The sequence below is a fragment of the Camelus ferus genome, chromosome 17 (genome assembly GCF_009834535.1).
Source record: "Camelus ferus isolate YT-003-E chromosome 17, BCGSAC_Cfer_1.0, whole genome shotgun sequence".
Lineage (NCBI taxonomy): Eukaryota > Metazoa > Chordata > Mammalia > Artiodactyla > Camelidae > Camelus > Camelus ferus.
Genome location: NC_045712.1, coordinates 47,086,037 through 47,109,378, shown reverse-complemented (window position 1 = coordinate 47,109,378; position 23,342 = coordinate 47,086,037). Strand labels below are relative to the sequence as shown.

The 23,342-nt window shown below is 42.8% G+C and overlaps 1 protein-coding gene across 2 annotated transcripts in view; it reads right to left on the bottom strand.

The window, feature by feature from the left end:
• The window catches only part of GADL1 (glutamate decarboxylase like 1), a 134,164-nt gene that overhangs the window by 59,551 nt on the left and 51,271 nt on the right, over positions 1 to 23,342 (bottom strand). For both annotated transcript variants that reach the window (XM_032459372.1, XM_032459373.1), the window contains exons 10-11: positions 21,825 to 21,889; positions 20,983 to 21,064 (exon numbers count right to left, since the gene is read on the bottom strand). In XM_032459372.1, the coding sequence (XP_032315263.1) occupies positions 20,983 to 21,064; positions 21,825 to 21,889 (147 nt within the window). The remainder of the gene's footprint in view (positions 1 to 20,982; positions 21,065 to 21,824; positions 21,890 to 23,342) is intronic.

Sequence of the window (23,342 nt, the reverse complement as noted above, 5' to 3'; positions counted from 1 at the left end):
CAGTTAACGATGTCAGGTCGTGTAGCTGCTGAGTGGTGGGGCTGGGTTTCAAACTGAGGCTGCTAAGATTTGGGGCGTGAACCCTTTACCCATCACACTCCACCATGCCCATTGAGCAGTAGGAACTCAGGTACATGTAGGGGAGAGCGCCCGCAGACGCTCAGTAAGAGTTCTTGAAAATGGCAGTAGAGAACATACCACCCTAGAGGTCCGAGCAACTTACATCCCGTTTCAGACCCTGCCGTTGGTCCTGGAAGTATGACTTCTGGTCTTCCTAGGGTCACATCTTCTCTGCAAGGCATTCTGAGATTTTTCTAAGTCCTTGTGACTGGTGATTGCACATCACCAAAACCACATACTGAGTCATGAGGTGGCATTTTCTTCATTGTCAAGGTTAGCTCAGCCGTCTTTGATTTCCACTGGCCAGACCAGATTCTGCAGGCTCTTCCCACGAGTCAGCGACCGCCCAGTCCGACTTCACGTCCTCGCTCTTTGCAATCATGTTTTTCAGCTTATAAAACAAAAGCTGCTAAAAACTCTTCCCCTACAACTTTTCCCATATTGTGTGCCAGAAACTATCTGAACGCCTTAGGAAATGGGTAGACCAGTCATCACTGTACAAATTCATTCATTCCAAAATTCTGCCTTGAGGACTTTGGTATCACAAGCAGTGTGTTGCTAGGAGCTTGGACACACAACCCATGGAGGTACAGAGCATCTAGAATAATACGTTGTTGACTGCATGTGCAAAACTAAATTTGGACTGTGAATAGCAGGAAGGCTTGGGTGTAATCTAGAATACAAAAGTGAACTTTTGAAATGATTGTACCTTCTGATGTTTATTTATTTACTGAGGAGACAGGTCGAGAGCCTTAATATATGCCAGAAGCTGCTCCAGGCACTGGTGCTGTTATGGTGAATGAGCCATCGCCGTCCTTAAGAGGGTTAAGGTGGAGATGGCAACAGAAAACAGGCAGTTACAGCACAAGGCAAGACTGGGAGGAAGAACACAGAGGTGCATGAAGGAGGGTGACCTTTCACTAACTTCGAGGCAGCTGGTAGGGCTCTTCGGAAGCAGAAATGTGTCACCTGGGAGCTGAAGGATGGGGAGCAGGTGAAGAGGAGAAGAGGAGATGGAATGAATCTATGCTATGACCGGATTAATAGCTACGAAGGAAGAGGAGCCAAGTCACCACGGGTCTCCAAAGCCACAGTGAGAATGATTGGTCATGGAATTTCCTACGGCTCCTGGAGATATTACAATTTAAACTCCAGGGCTGATCTGGCAGAAGAAAGTGAGCATCAGCAGATGTGGATTCTGCTTTTGATTTAGCCGTTCAGGGTCAGAGCTCAGAGCAAGTTCTCCAGTTCTTACTCCCTGCTTCCCTTGTCCATTCTGGAAGGTGTGAGGGTCGGATGCTTGCTGACACCCAGGGTGTTTGTGCTTGAATTTTCGAGGAATGGGTGGGCCGTCTGTCCCGCGGTCTCCTGCCACGTGGTGCCTATTTGAGTGTGTGTCCCTGCCACTTCAGCATCTCCTTCTATAAAGTTCATGTCAGCTTCCGCTGTCTCAAAACACGGCTGTGCCATTACCCCTCTTCACAAACCCGCTCAACGGGGTTCAAGCTGCTTCCAGAACATTCCGGGGTGCCATGTGCTAGGTTTCCAACAAAGAATGGAATTTCCTCTCCTGTTTCATTCAGTTCATATACCAAACACTTTTAAACACTCGGTAACCAGTGAAGGTGTGTTCCTTGAGGAAACATCACTTCACCATGATGATCTGAAAGGGAAGTTTTCCAGGACATACACTTGTCTTTGTCTTCTTCTCAGGGGCTGTGGTTACTCTTCCCTCCTCCCCAAATCCCTAAGCTGCTTTACCCAGCTGCATTCAATCTCTCCTCCCCTCAATGCATTTGACATATTTTTTAAAGCCATCACTTCCAAGGTGTGGGTGTGTATTTTTCTAAGTTATCAAACAGCTCTGACAACTCTGCACCAGTTCAAGGGAGAAGCAGGGGAAAGGGCCCTGCACACACGGTGGGCACAGCTCTTCATGTCCGGGCCCTGAAGATTCCCCTGCTGAGGGTGGTCTAGGCCTCGGAAGGACACAGCCTCCCCCGTCTCCCCCACCCACAGGCCCCTCCACAGCCACTTCACAGCCAAAGGGCAGGAGGCTTAAGCAGCAGCCCTTACTATCTAAGTGAAATATATCAGAGAGAGAGACAAATACTGTATGATACCCACTTATATGTAGAATCTGAAAAATACAACTAGTGAATATAACCAAAAATAATCAGACTCACAGATACAGAGAAAAACTAGTGGTAGGGGAGGGGCACTGCAGGGGCCAGGGGTACAAACTGTTGGGTGTAAGACAGGCTCAAGGATGTGTTGTACATACAACACGGGGAATAGACCCAATATTCTGTAATGACTGTAAATGGAAAGGAAACTTTAAAATTATATAAAAATTAAAAATTTTAAAGATTAAAAAAATAAAATAAAATAAAATAAAAGTAAAGCACAAAAACCCCAGCACCCCTCCAGGGCCTGCAGACTATACCCCAAAATTTAAGTACCAGGGAGGCGAGGGCTCACACACCCGGGGGCGGGCCAGCGAGGGTCCACGCACGCTAGCTTTCTCAGTGTGTGTTTCTACGTTACCTTCCTAGGACCTCCTCAGAGAACAAAGGGGCCAAATCCGTTTGACATCATCTGTGAAAACTGACGGCTATCCTGGACTCTCTGAGCCCTCATGTTGATACCCAGGCCCCACGTCACTTTCCGGAAAGCCTCCTGGACCATGTCAGGTGGTTCTGCTAAGTTCCAGGCCTGCAGATTTGATAGGTATTTCCGGGGAACCGACCCAGTACTTCAGTGCTAGGCCTGGTCCCCCACACCTCACTCCTATCCTTCCTTCTGAAGTGTAAATCTTCCCTAAACCCCCTCGAACTAAGGGTGAGAAGGAGCGGATTTGGAAATGACGAGACTGAGCTAAGAGGTATTTTTAAGAAATGTAACTTAATGATCTTAGGCGGCGAGGGTGCCTACAGGAGAAAGGAAAGTCGGGCTCGGTGTCTCCAAGAAAGTGTAAGGGCTTCCATAAATAGGCCGGACATCTGATCATGTGGCGACCACTTGGCAATACCTCTGGCGTGCCCAGCGTGCATTTAAAAATAGCTCAGTCGGGCCTCTCTCTTAGGACAGGGGGAAATTTTCTGATCTTCCTCAGGCAATTACCAACACACCGTCTCTGTTGGATGTAATCTAAAGCAGCGTTTTTCAAACTTTGACCACAATCCACAGTAAGAAACCATTTTAAAATAGTGACTGCATCCACCTGGATAGACGTGAAACTGAATCAAAAGTTTCATAATAGAACACCCATCATTACTCTGTGAAATGCACACTGATAGTTTCCATTCTGTTTTATTCTCACTGGTCCCTAAAGAGGAAAATAAAAGGCTGATGTGACTTACAATGGACTGTATAACTCAAGACCAGTTAGGAGGATGGTTCTTAACCCTAGACAATATTAGATTATCTGAATAGTTGTTTTTTTTACAAACAGCAACGCAGGGTCCTTCCTCCTGACCCCAAAGTCAGAATCTCTGGTGTGGGGGAAGGAGGACGTTATTTTTTAAAGCTTCTCAGCTGATTTTACTGTGCAGTCAAGATTGAGAGCCACTGCTCTGATGGGTCTGGACCTTACACTCCCCGTCTAGAAGTTTCAGTCAGCATTATATTCCTGTTACCTCTAGAGAAATCTCGCATGTTGAGTTTTCACAAGAGCATACAGACCAGGGTGATTCTCTGACTTCTTTTTGTGCTGTTAGTGCCATCATCAAAGTTTTATTTGCGGGTCAATACAAGCGAAGAATGACTATATTATGCCATGCACCCAGATAACCAGAATACAGGTTGGATGTGGATAATGCCAGAGGGAATCAGAGAGGGGAAAAAATGTCCCAAGGGATAAAACACACGTCCAAGCAATTGACATGGATGGGATGTGCAAAAAAATCCCCCAAAACCCTCATCTCTCCCACTTCTGGATTCGCTATGTTTTGTGATATGAGACAAGATTCACTTGTTTGGGGAAACTTAATCACCTCAATGTGGATACAGGTAAACCTCGCTCACTCAGCTCCGATGGGAGGGACCATGACCTTGCATTGCTTCCATGTCTGAGTGTCTACGATTCTATCTGAAGTATATTTCTTTTCACCCTACGTTGTTGCAAAAGGAATTTAAGGCAGCTAACAAAAAATCAATATGGTGGGATCAGAGGAGAAAAGGAGGGAGGGGAGGCAGGCGAGGAGCAGAAGGTAGGAGACAGGAGGGAGGTGGGAGAGGGGGGAAAGGGAGAGGAGGAGGAGGCGGGGTCCAGCACAAGAGAAAAGGCGATGGGGAAACTCCATGGCCCCTGGATTGACATCTGAGTACAAAAGGCACGTCCACCAGAAGGAGGATGAAAGGGGACAGACTATTTGCCAACTTCTTGGCACACCTGGTTACATGGGCACAGCAGAAGCATCCGGCTGCTTCTGAACCACCTGCTTCTGAGCTCTGCGTCTTTCCTGTGACCTGTCACCTGCATCACTTTGCCCCGGCCCATCACTCCTCATTTGTCTGTAAAGAGAGGATAACCTCCCAGGGACGGGATCCATGGCGCAACGTGTAGATGAATGTCCAGGAGAAAATACTTATTAACATGAGACATATGTCTTCAGTCTAGATGGCTTAGTTGCACATGGACAGATGCACATGGAAAGGAGGTCTTTCAAATCGGATAAAACAGAGCTGAGCAAGTATGCGGCTTTGGACGGAGGCTAAGGAGAGTGTTTCCACAGCAGGAGCACAACAGTGGACAAAATCAAATCAACCCATGCCTCCAGCTTACTGGGTTGCTGGCCGACACTCCTGGGAGCTGGAGCATCCAGAGGGGCTGGCCTGGAGCACAGGTAAGAGGTCGATTTTATCCAGGGGAAAGGTCGTTTCTGAGACACCATTCCCCGATCTTCTCTGTACAAATCCCACTGAAGAGCTGTTGGGAATTGTTAAGATTACCGGAACCACGGGCAATCCGACAGAAAACCGGCCTAAATGAGAGTTTAAAACAAATGAGGAAGCACTTGGTAAAAACCTTTGAATAGAACCTAAGATGTATGAACAAAAGCACTCTTTCTCTGAGACTCATGTTAAAAGACGGAAGTGTGCTAAAATGACAAAGAATTTCTGCATGACACAAAGGGCCATTTGTTCCTCCAGAAGAGTCTCTGTGTTCACACGTGGCTCACTCCTCAACTTGGACGTAAGCAAGGAAAGAGAAGCCCTGCTCACTGAGTGCCCGCCACGTGGCTGGTGATCACGCTGCGCACTTCCCAGCACCGTCTCACGCGGTGTCCTAGCACTTCTTCAGACAGGAAGCGTCTCCATTTCACAGAGAAAATTATGGATGTTCAGAAAAGTCAAGTGACTTGTCAGAGTCACGTGGCAGAAGCAGGGGCATAATTTGAACCCAAGTCTTGTGGGGCTTTAGGGGCCACAGGTGGATGTCCCCACGTTGAAATCTTATTTAAGCCCAGAATTTCCTGGTCAGACTGTGGTCCCAGAGCAGGGGGAGGACAAAGTCCTCTCCTCTGGACGTTAGGAAACAGGGATGGGCAAACAGTCCCTGTAAATGGCCAGAGAGTGAATATCTTCAGCTTTATAAGCCACGTGGTGTCTGTCACAGCTACTTAACTCTGCAGTTCAATGACCAGACCACACATCATCCATTTCTGACTGTTCAGAACTTGTCAGAGATCGGGGAATAATTGGGGTGAAGGCGTCACCCCGACCCCTACCCGGTACCCCATCACCTGCTCACCCTACCCTCTGGGAAGGCACTGTGGGACGGCAGGTCCAGTGTCCAGACCCACAGGGACCTAAAATGAACCACAGCTATCTTTCTTCTCCCAGCCTCACAAAATCCATCAAATTGGCACAGTGACGAGGGACAATGTCTTCTCTGTGGTCTCATCTAGCCTGGCACTGATGAATGACATTTTTGGTTCTAAATAATAAGGATAAATGCCTTGACTCTAGGTGACGACCTGTCTCAAGGATGCCTAAAGCAGTAGCAGCATTGGGGGTGGGGGGAAAACCCCACATGGGGAAAGTCAAACCCCACGGGGTCACATGGCTTCACTGCTAAACTCTAAAGCCAGCGTCAGGCTCCACAGTACACGGACCATTGCTGAGTCCGTGAAATTAACCTCCCCACCAGTCACCAGTGACTCATTTCTCCCAATCACAATCTTTTTAAATTAAGGAGACATAGAAAGGACTCCACTCCGCAGGAGATTTATCTCTTGGGTTTCAACTGAACCCTTTAAGGGAAGGGCATCCTATGACACTCATAACTAGGAAATAAACCCATCAGAGTGACTAGCCTTCTAACGCTCGCTATTGCAACCTCACTGGCGGAAAACAATCTGTTCCTCATCATAAATAAATTCCTGGTTCTCTCTAGCTCTGCAGAAGGGTTGCGCATTTCACTGCCTTTCACTACGCGCCTGGCAAGCTGGATGCTGAAACGGCTCAGCCGCTGACAACACTCTAACTGAATGCGCAGGTGTTTCTGTGACTGGACGTCGGAGGCGTAATCCACACCATGGTGCCGTCTGAAACCGGTAATAAAACAGAGGAATAACATGTCAGGAAAACATCTGAAGGGCACGTAATGGTGACACGTGCTTCTCCGTGACAGGCGCATGAGGAAATGTCCTGGAGAGAGAGCAGCCCCGTGAGAAAGGCACCGTGAACGTCTTCCTGACAAGCGCTGTGGAGCTGGAAACCAGCAAGAGACCATCCATCTTTTTCATTCCATTTCAGCTCTGGACCAGGTTTAAAACTCAGCAGTCCATTAGTGAGTTGTCACAGCATGAGATGGAAGACGATTCTAGAAGACACAATTTAGGCTCTTTGCGCAGCTCACAGCTTCCCCTTACTTCCCTTCTCTCCCAAAGAGACAGTCACATCTCGCCACTCCCCATGCCACCCTCCAGGTCCCGGCTGACTGGACCTGAAATGGAGAAGATGAGGGATTGGGGATTAACACCAAGATATCCTAATTTAACTTGGATCGGTCTCTTGGGTAAAGGTGTAAATAGCATCCCGTGACATGCAGGATTTTACCTGTCACGTGAACTTAAAAACTAAATTGTTACAAATTTCAAAATTATATCACGTTGGACACGCAAAAATAACACTTCACCCTTCTTTTGATGAAAACATGTCAGATTTGGAGCTATGTTTACTTCTAATGCAAGATATTTAATCTGGTCACTTCCAGCAAAACTCAAAACTCAAACTGAGTGATTTCTCAGACCATGCAGACATAAAACACAGCTGACCAAGACTTTTCCTCTGAGAGTTTTCTTCCTCTGTCTCTTTATGTAGCATCGCGGGGACATGCACAAATGCCCCTGAGGAGGGCGGCCAGATAAAATACCAAACAGCTTATTATATTTGAACTACATATACATGTTATTCAGATTCAGAAAACGAACACTTTTAGTAAAAGTATTATCCCATGCAATATTTAGGACATACTTATACTAAAATATTATACGTTGTTTATCTGAAATTCAAGTTTAACTGAGCAGCCTGTATTTTCAGTTGCTGAATCTGGCACTGCTTCCCCCGTGTGGCCACTGACGGCCGTGTGCTGACTACCTGCCCCATCTCAGCTCCTCCCAGGTGGTCTTCCCGTCCTCCTGCTCAAGGGAGACCTGCCGTGGGCTCTGGCTGTCAGGTCATGTGAGGGGCGCTCCTTGCTTCCTGCCCCTTTTCCCAGCTCTCTTGTGTCCTCTGGCTCCTTCTCAGTCACTTACCCTTCATGTCCTGGCCTGTCACGCTGAAGTCTACAGAATGGAGGGCTCGCTCAGCCACTCCCCTTCCCAGCTCTACTTAGTTTCTGCTTTCCAGACTGACTTGAGAGGTAGGGGAGGATGCAGGCTTCCCTGCTTTCTGAGTCTCACCTAGGACTTGAGCCAAGAGAGGAAAGAGCCCACATATTCTATATTACAGGGAAGTTCTATTCTTTCTTGGACCCCGTGGGTTTGCTTATTTATATTGAATACTTGGTTCCTCTTCAAATCCTCTTCCCCTGTCCCCAAACCTGAGGACTGCTTATCTGCTGGGGAAAAGAAGGTGCCAATGAAAAGTGGATTCTGGATGATAAGATGGCCTTTCAAGAGTGACTTTTGAGTTTAAATGGTAAAAATGCATCGTTCTTGATCTCTGCTTTCACTTTGATTATCTGACTGTAATACAACAGCCAGAATTTCATAACGTAGCTTAAGCACTTGGGAAGTTAAAATCATTTTATAAATCCCTCTAGGATCCAAGAGTAAATCAACACTGTTATAGATTAATTGGAAAATAATTTAGTTGAGAACCCTTCAAAACAAAACTTAAAGAGCTGAGCCAAGCCTGACTTCAAATGTAAAATAACATTCATACAGAACAAAAGCATGAAGAAGCAGGAGTGTATGATAACAGTTAAATACATTTAATAAAGTACACATTGAAGAACAAATGCAAGAAGTGATTCTGATGAAGCGAAGGAAAGCAAACTAAGTCAGAAAAAAATTAAAAAATTTTCAGGCAAGGATATAAGGTAAGAATTAGATGGAAATGATAAGGAGATGATGTATATTCTACTAATATACTTGAAAACCTCTATAAAATGTACTAAATATTTGAGAAAATGTTATTGAAATTAATCAAGCAGAACGGGAAGTTCTTAACAGTTCACTAAAAAATGGGAAAATCAACAATGAAAGAGTTACCTCCACCCCAGTTTCTGAACAAGAGTGGTATGGTTGACTTTTCTGGACTTCTCTCATGCTACCATCATTATTCTAAAACAAACAGGACAGTTTAAAGCTGGCACTCAAGATGCCGCCCAGCCAAGATAACACACATACATGCACTCATGTGTGGACACACACACAGAGCACATCGATCGGACGTGCACAGAGGCCAAAATCTAAGTATACAGGTCCCTCCATACATTAAAGCAACTTACTGCAATTAAATGAGGTTAACCAGTAATACAGAAAATCAGTTAGCACATATTTAACTTTGTTCCAGGGCTAAAATGATAGAACTACCTTATCAGATATTAAAAAGGGATACGGTAAAATTCAATACTCCTTGCTGGATCGTTGCTCAAGAGGATTTATAAAGAATGTACATCTTAAGGCAACTTTAATAGAATCAGAAGGAAGATAAAAATGCCTTCTATTTACTGTTATTACTGAACATATTTTTGGAAGCTCTATCAGTGCGTTATAATTGCAAGTGATACAAAGCCTAGCTATTAGAATGCAAACAAAATTACGGTTATATAGTGATATGATTACGTATTTAGAAAACACAAGAGAATAACTTGAAATCTCTCAGAACTAATAAGGAATCTGGCAAGATAATGGTGGTTGTTATTAAACAAATGAATAATTTAAATGAAGATTCCATAAGCCCGAGTGCCTCTATTTTTCAGATCAGAAGAAGGGGGTAGGAGGGGGTAAAGAAAGGAAGATGCTGGTTATAGAAGCGAAATGTATGAATCTAATCTATCAGCAGAGATACAGTAGTTCGTTAATAATCGTTGATCGAGAAGACTTTAAGTGACTTAACTTTGGCTGTGCATTATAAGCAATTTTGTGTTCCTCATTATGCCTGACACTATGCTATTTTGATCATATATTGCTTTAAAAATGGGAAAAAATGCCAATAGCTGGTATTTTAAAAGTCACCTCTGTCTCAACTAAGTTGTCTAAACCAGCTTCTCCAGCAGGGCTGTTCTCTTACCTGAGCTACACTTCCAAAACCCCTGCTTATTACCCTATTACATAAATGAAGGGTGTTATACTTTCATGATTTGCTTAAAATCTGTTTCCCCTCCCCGCCCTGGAGCTCCCTCAGGGCTGGGGTTAATTACCCACCTAAGACACTGGTACACATTTGCAGGTTGAATGTGAGGATGAGCCATTTAACGAATGCCTGTCTCCCCTGGCTGCCCTGAACAGCAGCTGATTATTAAAAAGCTAAAGCCTGACATATATCAATTCTAGTAATAAACGACTAGATGAATTTGAAATGATCCTACTGAAAATCACAAAAAATGCTGGGGGTCGAAAACATAAAAACTACGTCCAATAAAAAGCATAGCAGACCTCCACGAGGCAGAAATAAGCTTCTGGGAGGTACAAGGAGAGGAATGGAGCTCAGGGAGGTGAGCCAGAGATGCTTCCTCCCCACCACCCCCAGGCACATGTTCAGACTGAGGGAGGGCGGCTAAGACAAGGGCCAGAAGGGGGAGGAGGAGGGAGCAGGGAGCATGGACCCACATGTGCAGACCTGGTGTATCTCCATCACTTCTCCTCCCCGCAGGCATTCCAAGGGCTGCAGGAAACAGAGTTCAGTGGTGTGCAGTGTAACAGGGGCACCAAGCATCCTTTCCCTTGTTTAGGATGGGAAGCGGAGGGAACGGTTATTATACCCTGAAGGCCCAGAACATGCTCAGCCTTGATCCTGGACTGCTAGTCCCCCCTGACGCCCAGAGAACGAAAGTAACATCCTCTATGAAGAAAGGACTCCAGGTTTCAAATTATTCCTGAAGGTAATTTTAAAAATAAAATACTCAGTAAACCATGGAGGAGTCTAAGGTACCTCTCTAGACAATATGAGAGCCAGGGGTCACAGACTTAAAGAAGCAAGAGGCATGGCACCTGTGGGGACCTACAGCACATGCGGGGACCTAGGTACTAGAAGGTTAGCAGCGGCGGACTGTAAATCTGTGCTTAGAATGTTTGGAAATTAAAGCTGACTTTAAAAATGTCAACAAGAACCTAGAGACCTTACATACATGAAAAAGATTCAATATGATATTATGAAACTGAAAAGACAATCATAAAGTAAGGACCCAAGGGATGGTGTTAACAGCAGACTAGATATAGCTGAAGAGAGAATCAGTGAATTTCAATATAGTCCCTGAAAATTATCCACAAGGAAGCATGGAAAGACATAAAACATATAAAATAGAGTAAAAGACAGAAGAGACAGTGAGAAGGTCTAATAAGCATTTAATTGGAGAACCAGAAAAGAGAGAAGAGGACACAGGGTCAGTAATTAAATGGAGAGTTTCAAAAACTTACGGAACACGTCACACTAACAGATTCAAGCCCAGCAAAGCCCAAGCAAGATAAACCGAACAAAATCGACATTAATAACATCATAGATAAACAGAAAATTGAAGAACGCTTGAAAGTCTTAAAGGAAGGCAGAGAAAAGAGGTCATTTTGCCATCAAAAGAATGGCAGTCAAGTAGCTAACTTTCTAATATACAACACAGAAAGACTGAAAAAAAAAACCCATTAAAGTTCTAAAGGAAAATTACTGACAGAATTCTATCCCCAGAAAAAAAATGAAATAAAGACATTTTCAAAGAAGCAAAGTCGAATAGAGTATGCCGCCTTTTGATTCATCAAGAAATTACTAAATACAGTCTTCAGGGAAAAGGAAAATGACACGAAAGGAGACCTCAGAGACAGAGGAAGCAAGGAAGACGTGTGCACAAAAAAGTGCACAGTAAATGTCTGCAAAAGCCCCACATTAGAATCACTCAAATGTTCATCCACAGCAGCATGGACAAGCAAATTGTAATATGCTCACATGGAACAGTACAGAGCGGTGCAAACGAATAACCCTCAGATCACGCCACACACAAATGAGGGTCACGGATGTGCGGGAAGTTTGAGCGACAACAAAGCCAAACTAAAAGAAACATGTACTGTGTGATTCCACTTATATAACTTCATATAAAGGCAGAAGTACACTATATTATTGGAGGATGCGAAACTACAAAGCAAAACTGAAGAGAAAAGTAAGAAACTGGACAATAGGAAGGAGCCCGCGGAGGACTTCCGGGTTTTGGTTCTTTGTTTTCATCTGTGTGGGCACCATCTGCTTATTCTTTTTATAAAAATAAATTACACTGTTTACATGCATTTCATGCCTGTTTTTATATTCTCCTTATATTTCATAATAATTCATCGAAAAAAGATCAGCATCGTCTGAACTCCCAAATGGCCCTCGGAATGAACTACCAGAGAAGATACTGGTTCCTTCTACAATCAACAAAACTCCCTAAATTATGATTTTCCATCTGCATCATAATGACCTAAAGGCAAGTACGCTTGCTGTATGAATCCATATGTCCTCGCAAGCATGCGCCGTATGAACCTTCAATATGTGAGATATGGTGATGATTTTACAGTTTGTTTTTCTACCCAGTCCACAATTAATTTATTATATGCCAGTAACAATTTTGGTACAAATTAGGGTTTAAGTATAAAAGTCTATATAAAATAAATCTATATTTACCATCCCTGAGTTATCTACAAAATGAAAATGGCTCTTTTCTTCACGTGCATTTGCACTGGCATTTTGAATTACCACAGGAGAAAAATCAAAACAAAATAATGGACTCCCTGAAATTATCTGGCCTTGAAACAACAAAATGAGAAAGCCCAATTAGGAGGACCAGATATGTTTTTAGGTATCTTCCTTGGAAAACAACAAATATGACAGCCAGACTTGTGCAAAGGAAAACAAATGGAACAACTTTTTCCAAGAAGTCAAAGGGCTTCAAGCATCATACCAGAGAGAAGAAATAGGAGAGAAAGCCTTTCTGTAGTGAGTTAATAGTTTAAAAAAAAAGGGGGGGGGGGGCAAAAAAGGCAGATGCATAGAATCCTTTAAAAATGCTAAGACCAAATTTTAGCCTACCCACCGAGGCAGGTGCAGCGACTAATTACGGCATGCCTTCTTCCATTAGCTTCATTCCAGGTTTCCTTTCATGTCCCTATCCTTAAGTTTCTCACTTTTCTTAGATTTTAACTTCTGTAATCTTCCTGCATTATGGGCCCCTGATCAGTTTTGTTACAAGGTAGGGTAGAAAAAAAATAGATCCACACACACACACTCACACTCTGCTACCTCTTTTTGGGGTATTTTTCAACTGCTAGTTTTTGTCAAATCATAGATGACAAAGAGACACAAAGGTAGAATTTTCCATTTTTCCCTCATGGTCTTTTTTTTTTTTTTTTTTAGCAAGCCTAAAGTCTTCTGTGATGAATGGCGGAGAAGCAAAGTTTGAGGTAGCACAGTGAAACGGGATGGCTACTGGGAAGAATGAATTCTTTACCTAGAAAGATTTCTGAGAGATTCCCATGGTCTTGGGGTTCTCCAGAAATAGACAGGCAGATGAGATTAAACGCAACTGTGGGTGACACTGCAGCTCATTCAAGTCAAACTGATGAAATAAATGTAGCTTAATCAGTAGGACCAGGTGGCAGTCACCCAAAGGTGTGAAGGAACTCAAGGATGAAATTGGAAAACTGTTGGCCAGGATGCTGAATCCAACATTAGAAACAGCCACCCTGCCATCAAACTGGCAGATGGTGGATGTCACTCTGTTCATGCAAAGGGGTCAAGAGAGGACCCGGGAACCTTAGACAAGCAAGTTTCTCTTCCACTTGTCCAGTATCCAATAAATAGGATCATTAGACACTGAAACAAAAATAACTGTCTAGGGGAAAGACAATACGGTTTCTGAAAAAAGCAAACCATGAGTCACTGATTTATTATTGGTCTCTGAGGCATGTAGATAAAAGGCCAAATGTGGGCACAGTTTGAAGACTATTTTTTAAAGCAGCAACAGGAAATGGGATGTAGAAGATAACGGGTATCTCAACCCAGATGGATAAGACAAACAATTTCTACACCCCGTCAAAAAAAAAAAAAAAATCCTACGTACTAGCAAGAAGGGACAGGACACTCTTTGAGACTTAAAAGAGATCAGGTCATGATGCTGAAGGAGCTGCTACTTCATACTGCAGGTGAAAGACTGAAAACATTACCGTCTGATGGTATTGGAGAAAGACACAGTAAGTTGACTTCAGGAAACATTTTTATGGAGCGTTGATTGCGTGTCAGGCTTGGTGCTACGCAGTGGGACTAGAGCAATGTTACTGTCCTCCAGTAGTTCACAGTCTACTGTATAAAAGATTCCAAGAACCGAGGGCTAGGTTCTGTGTTGGGACTCGTGCCCACTTATGGCAAGATGGCAACTGCTGCCTGGAAGCAGGTGGCGCAGTCATGGTAGTGCAGTAACACACCCTTAGAGCTACAGTTCTCAAAGGGGTGACTATACCGGGCTCCGTGATGCCTGGTTCTAAAACAAGGTACAAATCCCCTCGTTAAAATGAATGGCAATTGCAATATGAACAAAATAAATCCTGGAACCCAATTTTATTGGTTTGTTCAGTGGAGAAACAGATAATGGATTTTGAACACGTGCAGCTCTAACATTAATTATTGCATCTCTTTACCTCATGGGGAAGAAAAGCAGACACCATAGGGGTGTTTGTGATAACTGTTAATACCATGTGAGTTTTTTTTTAAGGTGATGCACAGACACATACATGCGTATGCACACGTTTCCAAAAGCCTCATAAGAAAAGTTAACTTTTTAATTACAATTTTAAAAACCCAGGAATGAAAAAGAAAAAGGGCTATTTATCAACCACGAATTTGATGAGTTCTGCTAGCGTGCAACTCTCAACCTCGCTAAAAAGTTGAAGAATTTTCTCAGCTCAAGCAAGAGTAACCAAGATCAGGAGAAGAATTTTGGCAGAGCCAAGCAGTGAAGGCTGATGTCTCTCCTACCAGTCAAATGCTTCTTTGTTTCTAATCAGTTTTAAACACCTACCTTCCCCATTTTCTGCTCCACTAGCTGGGAGCCTGTCATGCTGAAGAAATATATAATGTACGTGCGTAGGGGAAGAGTGAGTGTTCTCGGGCATCAGAGAAAACATTTTTTTGACGATCAGATTGTTCAGTATTTTCAAACCATCTAATAGCACGTCCATAGGAACTCCATGAAGAAAAACAAGAGCTGAAAAAGAAATCCTCACAAAGGCAGACGCAGTTTGTTCTAGTTCCTCTGATAAATCTATGTCCTCGTCTTCCTTTTCTTGTACAATTTTTTTAATGGCATAGAACAGCTGTCATTTTCAGTGTCAGTTATCATTCAGAATAGAAACGTAAGTGGTCTGGGAGCTGACACATTCCTCAGACGTGGTATTCCAGTGAAAAACTCCTGCCTTCTCTTGGGGGACCCCAGTAGGGGACCATATTAGTCTCCTTTTCCTTTCTTCTCTCTGTGCACGGCAGTGCCGGGCCATAGTCTACCGTCAATGAGTGTGTACTGAATGAATTTCCTACGGCTCTTCTTCCTGCTACTTTTTCTCCTAAAGAAAAACTGGAACCATTCTGAGCTTCCTCTCAAATGAAGATGAAAGGGAAAGAACTGCAAGTTCATCTCCAAGATCTCACATTTGAAACCTAGGTAACAGGTAACCCGGAATCTCATGTCGATACCTCTATCTAAAGAAGATTCCAGAGAAGGAGGTATCCTGTATCACTGGATAAAATGAGAAGGGAAAAGGTTACATGTGTGTCTGTAAATATGGGTGCACAAACGTCTTGCCTATCAAGTCGACAAAGCTAAAAACCCTTGTGATGCCAGAGGTTAACACATACACACACTCATACTCTGCTACTGAGAAGGCAAAGAATGTTTTAGAAGGAAAATTAGGAAATCAAGTATTAAAAAGCATCATGAAAGATGATCCTGGCTCTTCGACTTCTAGGAACTTATTCGAAGGGAACAATAAACAGTACAAAGATTTAGCCCCAAAGGTGGCAGCTACATGTGTATTAGCTAAAAATCAAAACAGTCTAGTTGGTCAGTGGTAAGGAGGTAGTCTGGTTAATTATCAAATATCAAAAGGATAGAATACTATGCAGCTACTGAAAAGGTATAGAATGCATACTGATATAGAATGATGTTCACAATTTTATGGAACAGGAAAAGTGTACTAAAATGAAAATAATTCTTCTATTAGACATGTGTGCACTTGTGTACATCTAAATATATATGCATAAGAAAATATGCATCTCCAGATATCTAAAGGGCATGTTTTTCTTCATCTTTTTTCATATCTGAATCTTCTGATTCTGGGCTAGGATGAACATGAATTACTTCTGAAATAAACATATAGAAATAGACATAATTTTAAAAATCCATAATCTTTCTAAGAAAAAAAAGTTCCCTTTATTTTTCTATAGCTGCTAGGTTAAACAGGAAGTCCTTGTGAGTTAATATTGGATGACAGTGATAAGCAGAAACAGAGAGGGACAACTTATACTCAAAAAGTCGTCTATCTGATCAGCACATCTCATGTTCTCATATACCTGTTCAATGTTTTTTAAACTAAAAAGTTCTTCCAATAAACACTAAAAATCAAAAAGCCAATACTGAGATTTTCCTCCATCTAGAAAACTGACGCTTAAAATATATTGCCTTTTGTTCCAGATCAAAACATCAAAATTGTCTTTGACCCAACACAACCACGCAGACCCAGCATTTACATCTGAATTCAACCCCTTTATAATCACAGATTTTTTTTCTTAAATCCCTGATTTTTGTTTTACGCCTATGATGCAGAGTGGGTTAGTGATAGCAAGCCCTGGAGAGTGGCAGCTTTGCTTTGTTTGAGAAAGAGTCTTCTTTATGAACGCAGGAAATTAAAAATGCAAACACCACCAGCTAGTCAGTCAGGAAAAGCGGCGTTGTGAATGCTGGGGTTTTGAGGGTACAAATTAGGGAATTTGTTTTTCCCTTAACAGAAGTATATTCACTAAGTAATTTGCTTTAACTAGCATAATCCACTTGCATTAACCGGAAAAGTGAGTCCAAATTAAAATCGCGATTCATCAATTACTGCTGGAGGCATGTGTGAGCCACGTGTTAGGACCTAGGCAATAGAGCACATCAACTATAATTTTAATCATCATGATCTCAGGGCTCTCAGAAGGAATAATCTGGGGTAGGAGAGAAATTGGAAACTCCTAGTTATTGCTGACATGAAGGCAAATATTTCTGAGTATTTTAAATTTATTTAATCATTAATTTTTTCAAGTGTTTTAATTTTTCCCTGGTTCGGTGAGTACTTGTGAGACACGAAGGATACAGTGATGAGTGTAATGACACAGACCCTCTCTTCATACAGCCTACATTCTAGTGGGAGGGTAACTTAACACATGAGAAATCATAACCACAGATCATGATGAGTACTTTTTTTTCTTCACAGTGCCATTTTCTTAATTGAAGTATAGTCGGGTTAACAATGTTGTGTCAACTTCTGGCGTACAGCATCATGTTTCAGTCATACATACGCATACGTTTATTCTTTCTCATTATAGGTTACTACAAGATACTGAATATAGTTCCCTGGGCTGTACAATAGAAACTTGTGTGATGAGTGCTTTAGGGGAAGGGATAGGATCTGAGAAAGAGTAACGGAGAGATGCCAGTTTACCTGGGTGAGTCTGGGAACACTTCCTTAAGGAGGTGATATTTGAGCTTTGACATGAAGACAGAGGCATTCACACTCCTCATAACACGTTTCTCTCAATTCATTAGCATCCTCTTTCCTGGTCTTCCTACTGTCTCCCTGGCCATCCCAACTCAGCTTTCACTCTCACTGTGGGACCCTCTTCTACCCAATCTCAGACTCCGAAGTTCCTCACGCCTAAGTTCTCCAACCTCTTCTCACTCTGAAGTTCCTCCCAAGACAATCCACTCCATGCTATGGCCTCAAGTACCAGCCACACCCAACAATTTCCTAATATGTGTTTCCAGCCCAGACCTCTTTTCCTAGCTTTGGACCCATATGTCAACTACCTACATGACATCCTGACTTGCATACCTCACAGGAATCTCAGATTTAACACAGCCCATGCTACAATCGAGATGTTTGCCTCTCAAACCTTCTCTTCCTTCAGTAATCTCCATCTCCCCACACAGGACCACTCACTCAGTAGCTGTATCACTAAACAAGGGGTTGACTGTGACACTGGCTTCTTCCTCATGTCACATATGTAACTGGTAGCCCAGCTCTGTCTGGTTGATAGCAAAAATATAGTCTGAATTTTATCACATGTTTCCATCTCTCCTACCATCAGCTCTGGTTTGGATACCTCTTCTATTCTTGTTTCCATTCATGCCCCCTTCCAATTCAATGTCTTAAATAAAAAATCTTTTCTGATTACTCTCTGCTTTTAAAATTCTTCCATTGTTCTGAACATTGAGTCTAAATTCATTAAAATGATTTCTAAGACACTGCTTGATCTTTTAGTCTTATCTCATGCTGGTCTTAGCATCATTCTCTGTCCTTCAGCAAAAAATGGATCTCTTCCAGATTCTAGAATGAAAAAAGGACCCTCCTTCCTTAAAGACTTTGTACATGTTACTCTTTCCACCTGGAACTCTTCGGGTCTCCCTGCCTTATAGTCTCAGAGTAACATAGTGTTCTCTGTATCAGCATTTGGCCTCAAGTAACAGATTACCTAGGGGAGTAGTTTAACAATAAAGATACTTAATTGCCTCGTATCACAAAAGGTCTGGGAGTGGGCACTTCTAAAGTTAGTGCAGCATTTCAAAACCATTATCCAAGACCAAGACTTCTCCCCATTCTGTGTATGTTCACTTTTTAATTTAGGGTAATGACCTTACAGTTACAAGGTGGCTGTCCGAGCTCTGTGTATCATGTTCTGACACAACAATGTTTCTGGCATTCAGGGTGGAAAGGGGGGAAGAATGCTCTCCTCTTATGTATATATATCACCTCTACCAGAAACTAAAATCTCCATTTCACATTCCCCCACATCATATTGGCCATATCTGTGTCATACAGTGACTGAGCTGCAAGAGGGTTGGGGGTGTGGTTAGATGAGTATTAGAAGAGAGAAGGAAAGGAAGTTTGAATGGCTATAGAACAGATAATCTACAATGTCTGACACATTCTTCAGAGCATTTACCAGAATAGTAATTAAACAATTAAATATGCACATTTTGTTTATTGTCTCCATTTTTTTCATTATCTCCTCTGTGTGTGAGATTATAAACTCATTGGCTACAAGGATGCTAGAATCTGTACAGTGTCAGGGGGTCTGGCCTGTGTGGGAATCAATTAGTGGTGGTTGAACGAATAAAAGCATGAGAGAGAAAAACAGAGGCAGAAAATAGGTATGAAAAGAATGGAAGGCTGCCAACACAGAACTTAAGCTAATGGTCCTATCTCATAATTCGAGGTTCAGCTTTCCACTCCAGTTAATTTGAAAACAATCTTTCATCCGGAATTAAAAAAAAAAAAAGGCCGCTTTTTGGAAGTGCTCCAGTCTTTGCACAATGAATGCAATTTTCCTAACCTCTTAATTCCCCGCCATGTGAGTAGACATATGATTGTTTTCATCGAGATCCAGGGATGAATTCTTCAAAAAATAAAACAAAATTTCAACCCCTGTTACAGAGTTAGATGACCTAGAAAATTTTAAATTGCCTCAAGTATATGACTGCAAATCAATTCCTGGCTGAATCACTCAAATATCACTCAACAAGAAAAATGTATAAAAGCCAGAAAGTTCCTTAAAAGAGTAGTCACAAAATTGGGGGGATAAATTTTCCACTCCTGACAGCATCACACTAGCAGATAAGGATGTCATTCAGATGATCCAATTAGGGAGGAAGTGGATGTAAAATGCCTGGCACAGGAAGAATGCTTGGCATATTTTTGTTTATCTAGACTGCAGGAAAACCTGGGTTTACTCCTACCTCTCTCACGTCCTGTATAGATAACTACGAGCAAGTTGTTCATAGTTCGCAAATGGTATCATAATCTTAAACTACCTTTCAATTACAACATGCAGTTACTCTACAATTTAAAAACTTAGATGAATAAGTTAAATGGCATTGAATGCAGTCAGTGGTAGCCAACCTAATAAGACATTGAGAAATAGATTCATATCCCAAGAGTCTGTCTGTCTATAGACGCAGAATCTGTTCATAGTTTCTGATGAGCATTCTGTTTGGTCATCCCAAAACACAAAGGACACTGACATGCAAATATCACTTTTTTTTTTTAAAGAGAGTTGTAAATATTCACACATACAAGACCAGATTTCAGGCTTTAAATATGGTTGTTATCTGAAGTAAATTTCTTTAAAAAGAAAAAGTGACTTTAGCATTGGCAAAGGGAGTCCCCTAAAGAAAAAAAAAATTAAACAGATGGCTGAGAAAGACCACCCACGTGCTGCACTGCAACACAGATCTCGATGAGGCATTTCTAAGAATGAAGTGGCACTTCCCAGCCTGGGCCACGTCCCACAGGGCTCCTTGTTTAACCCACAGAAAGCACAAGGTTTTCACCTCTAACCAAGGGGAACCTCAGCTCACTCGCTCACAGCCATCCAGATGAGGTTCCAGCTCTCCCCAGTGCTCCAGCAGAAGCTAGGCACCAGCCACTTGAGACAGTCAATTCCCTAATAAATCAGTGTTTGATGATCAGCCCTGAACCAACATCTTCCCATAGAAATGGGCTGTTAGCTCCAGCTAAGCACTGCTAAGCACCAAGTTAATGTCCGACACACATCTGGTCTACTTTCTAGTCAGCAGGCTTCAAGATAACTTAAATCCTAGACTTAATCAAGGGGGAAAAATTTCTTGGCAATGTTTAAAACTGAGTTTTTAAAGTAAAATCCAAACAAGGGCGAGAGAGACCATCTTGCTGTAGCTAATGAGATTATACAATACCGAAGTCAAATCCACCAAATCGCCTGAGCAGAAGCCCTTGATCTTTTATCTGAGCCTCTTTGTCTTTCCTTCTGATGCTATCAGCATTTACCAAAGAGCTCCATCAACATGCAGCCCCAGGCACCAAACACCAGCAACAAACGTGTCCTCTGCAAACAGGATAACCCAGCCCCCCCAAGACCAGGGTCCATAAGAGGAAAACTCACGGATCTGTCCTTCACAAGGAAAGCACAGCACTGAATTCCAGCCATGAGCATCTTGTGTGGGTTCCAGGCCACAGAGTCAGCCCTGTTATGTTAAAGCAAAGGACAGGGCAGGGAGGAGAATCAGTTTCCACCAGTGGGGAAAAAATGTGATCCCTAGCAGCAAACAGATTCAGGCCCTCCTGTAATGGAGCAGGACCCCGCAGGGCCTTCCGGGGACAGACCCCCGCCCCGTATTCTCTGCTGCAGCTCCTCTCTGAAGGACCCAGTATCTCATGTATATGTCCTGAGTTTTTTGGATGCCAAAAACCACCACCAAAGGGAAGAAATGAACTACTTGATGATCAAGAGCACGTAGCCCCCAGACCTTCTGGTGCCCGAGGATTGATGGTGTTGACCGCCCTGTTCCCTCCACATCAACCAGTCAGAGGATTGTGCACGAGCTGATCGTGCACCCCGAGACCCTCCTCCCTCCCCTGGCCTTTAAATAGGCTTTGCTGAAACCTGTCAAGGAGCTTGGGGTTTTCTTAAGCGTGAGCCACCCCGTCCAGTAACCCTTTCCTGGCTCCAGATTCCCATGTTCAGGTTTCTTTGGTCCCACAGTGCACTGGGCACATGAACTTGACTTTGGTAACACTCACATCCACGTCAGGGTTCTGCAGGATCCCCTGTGTGAGTGGTTTGAGGAGTTTGGAGTTTGGTTTTTGTTTTTTAAAGCAAAGTGACTACTTCTTTTTTTTTTTTTTTTTTTTTTGCCTATTTTCCGAATGTCACTTAAGTGGACAAAGCTCAAAGAGCGTCCTTCCACTAAATAAAAAATCCCGTAACCGGGAAACTACATTTACCTGTGGATGCCATGCAGAAGGTTGCGGTGCTTCCTTGACACCAAGGCTGAGCCACCCCAGGAAGCCTGTTGAGATATTTATATAATCAAAACAGTGTTATTGCAATGTGACCTGTTTACCAGCCAGTCATAGAAAACCCCAAGTGACACCTCCATCTGTCTCATTTGATACTTTAAGTCAATGTTAACCGATGTGTATGTACCCTAGGAAATTCTGGTCACTGGCTCTCCTCGGTCAATCAGAACCTCATCTCAGTAGAGGGGCCCGCACTGACACTTAGGATTTAAATTCACACCCACATTATAAAGAAATTGGTATATGAACTCATTGAGTTGCCTGTGGACAAAAAGAGGGTTAAAAGACACAGTAATCTCCCTCTCAATGGTAAGAGTGGAAATCAGACAATAGCTTTTCAATGCTGACACTCTGCCATATCCAATGTACAAGCATGGACCACGAGACCTGGCTAAGGACTCGCATTCTGTATGATGAACAAGGCACGTGCTCGCCAAGGTGGACAGAAGGGAATCCCGGAACCCACAGCCAACGAGGGTGGGCTAGGTGGATCCTGTCGTTGAAAAAGTAGATCTTTTCAAGCCAAACAGCTTTCAGAAATATTTGCAAATCAGAAACGTGAGAGTGGGAGAGAGGAAGCCTGGGATGTAAGGAAGTTATTCATCAGAGCGGTAAATAGAATGGTGGAGGAGCTAAGAATAAGGAGGAAAGGAAATCCCATAGTCAGCAAGTCTGGATGGGAGGGAGGAAGAACTGATGTGAGAAATAAATAAGTCAGCTGGGTGCTTGAAATGGAACAGGCTTGTAAGTGTTCATGTGTAGGGCAGTGAAGGGTGATTGCAGTGGGGGAACATGAGGAGGACCAGCCTTGAAAGGGAAGCGGAGGCAGGGTGGAATGGAGAGACCGCTGCCTCTAAAGCCCATGATTTTAGATACAATGTTTGCCACTTCCCCTGGACCTAGGATGGAGGGCGAGTGAGACACTGTTACAAGTGTTGCTAGGAGTGAGAGAGTGCAGGGGCGCAGGCAAGAAGGGGGCCAGCCCTAAAGTCCTGGTCTGAAGCAGAGGCTGGAATCACATTGGCTCGCGTGAATAAAGAATAGCCCTGGAGTAAAAACAAACAAAAAAAATTCCAGCACAACTGAAGTTTTTCTTGTTTGGTTGTCTGAAAATACATTGTAAGCAACCAAATTTAAGACACTATCAAATGTAAGCATGCCATTTTTTTTGTGCACTGCTAAGAAAGAAACAAAATGAGATCAGCATACTGATCTCAGGTATACTAAAAATATAAGCAAAATATGCATGCCTTAGAAATCATACAATATGGTATATATGCAGGGCTACTTTGTTTTATGGAAACCCCAGAACAACAAGCAATCCTAATTACTCTTTTAAAAAGAAATAAGGTAAATATCAGGCTTTAATATTTTTGAAGGCTCTATAAAATATCCTTTAGAATACTTCAAAGAGGCCAAAGTAACAACTGTAATTTTATTAAT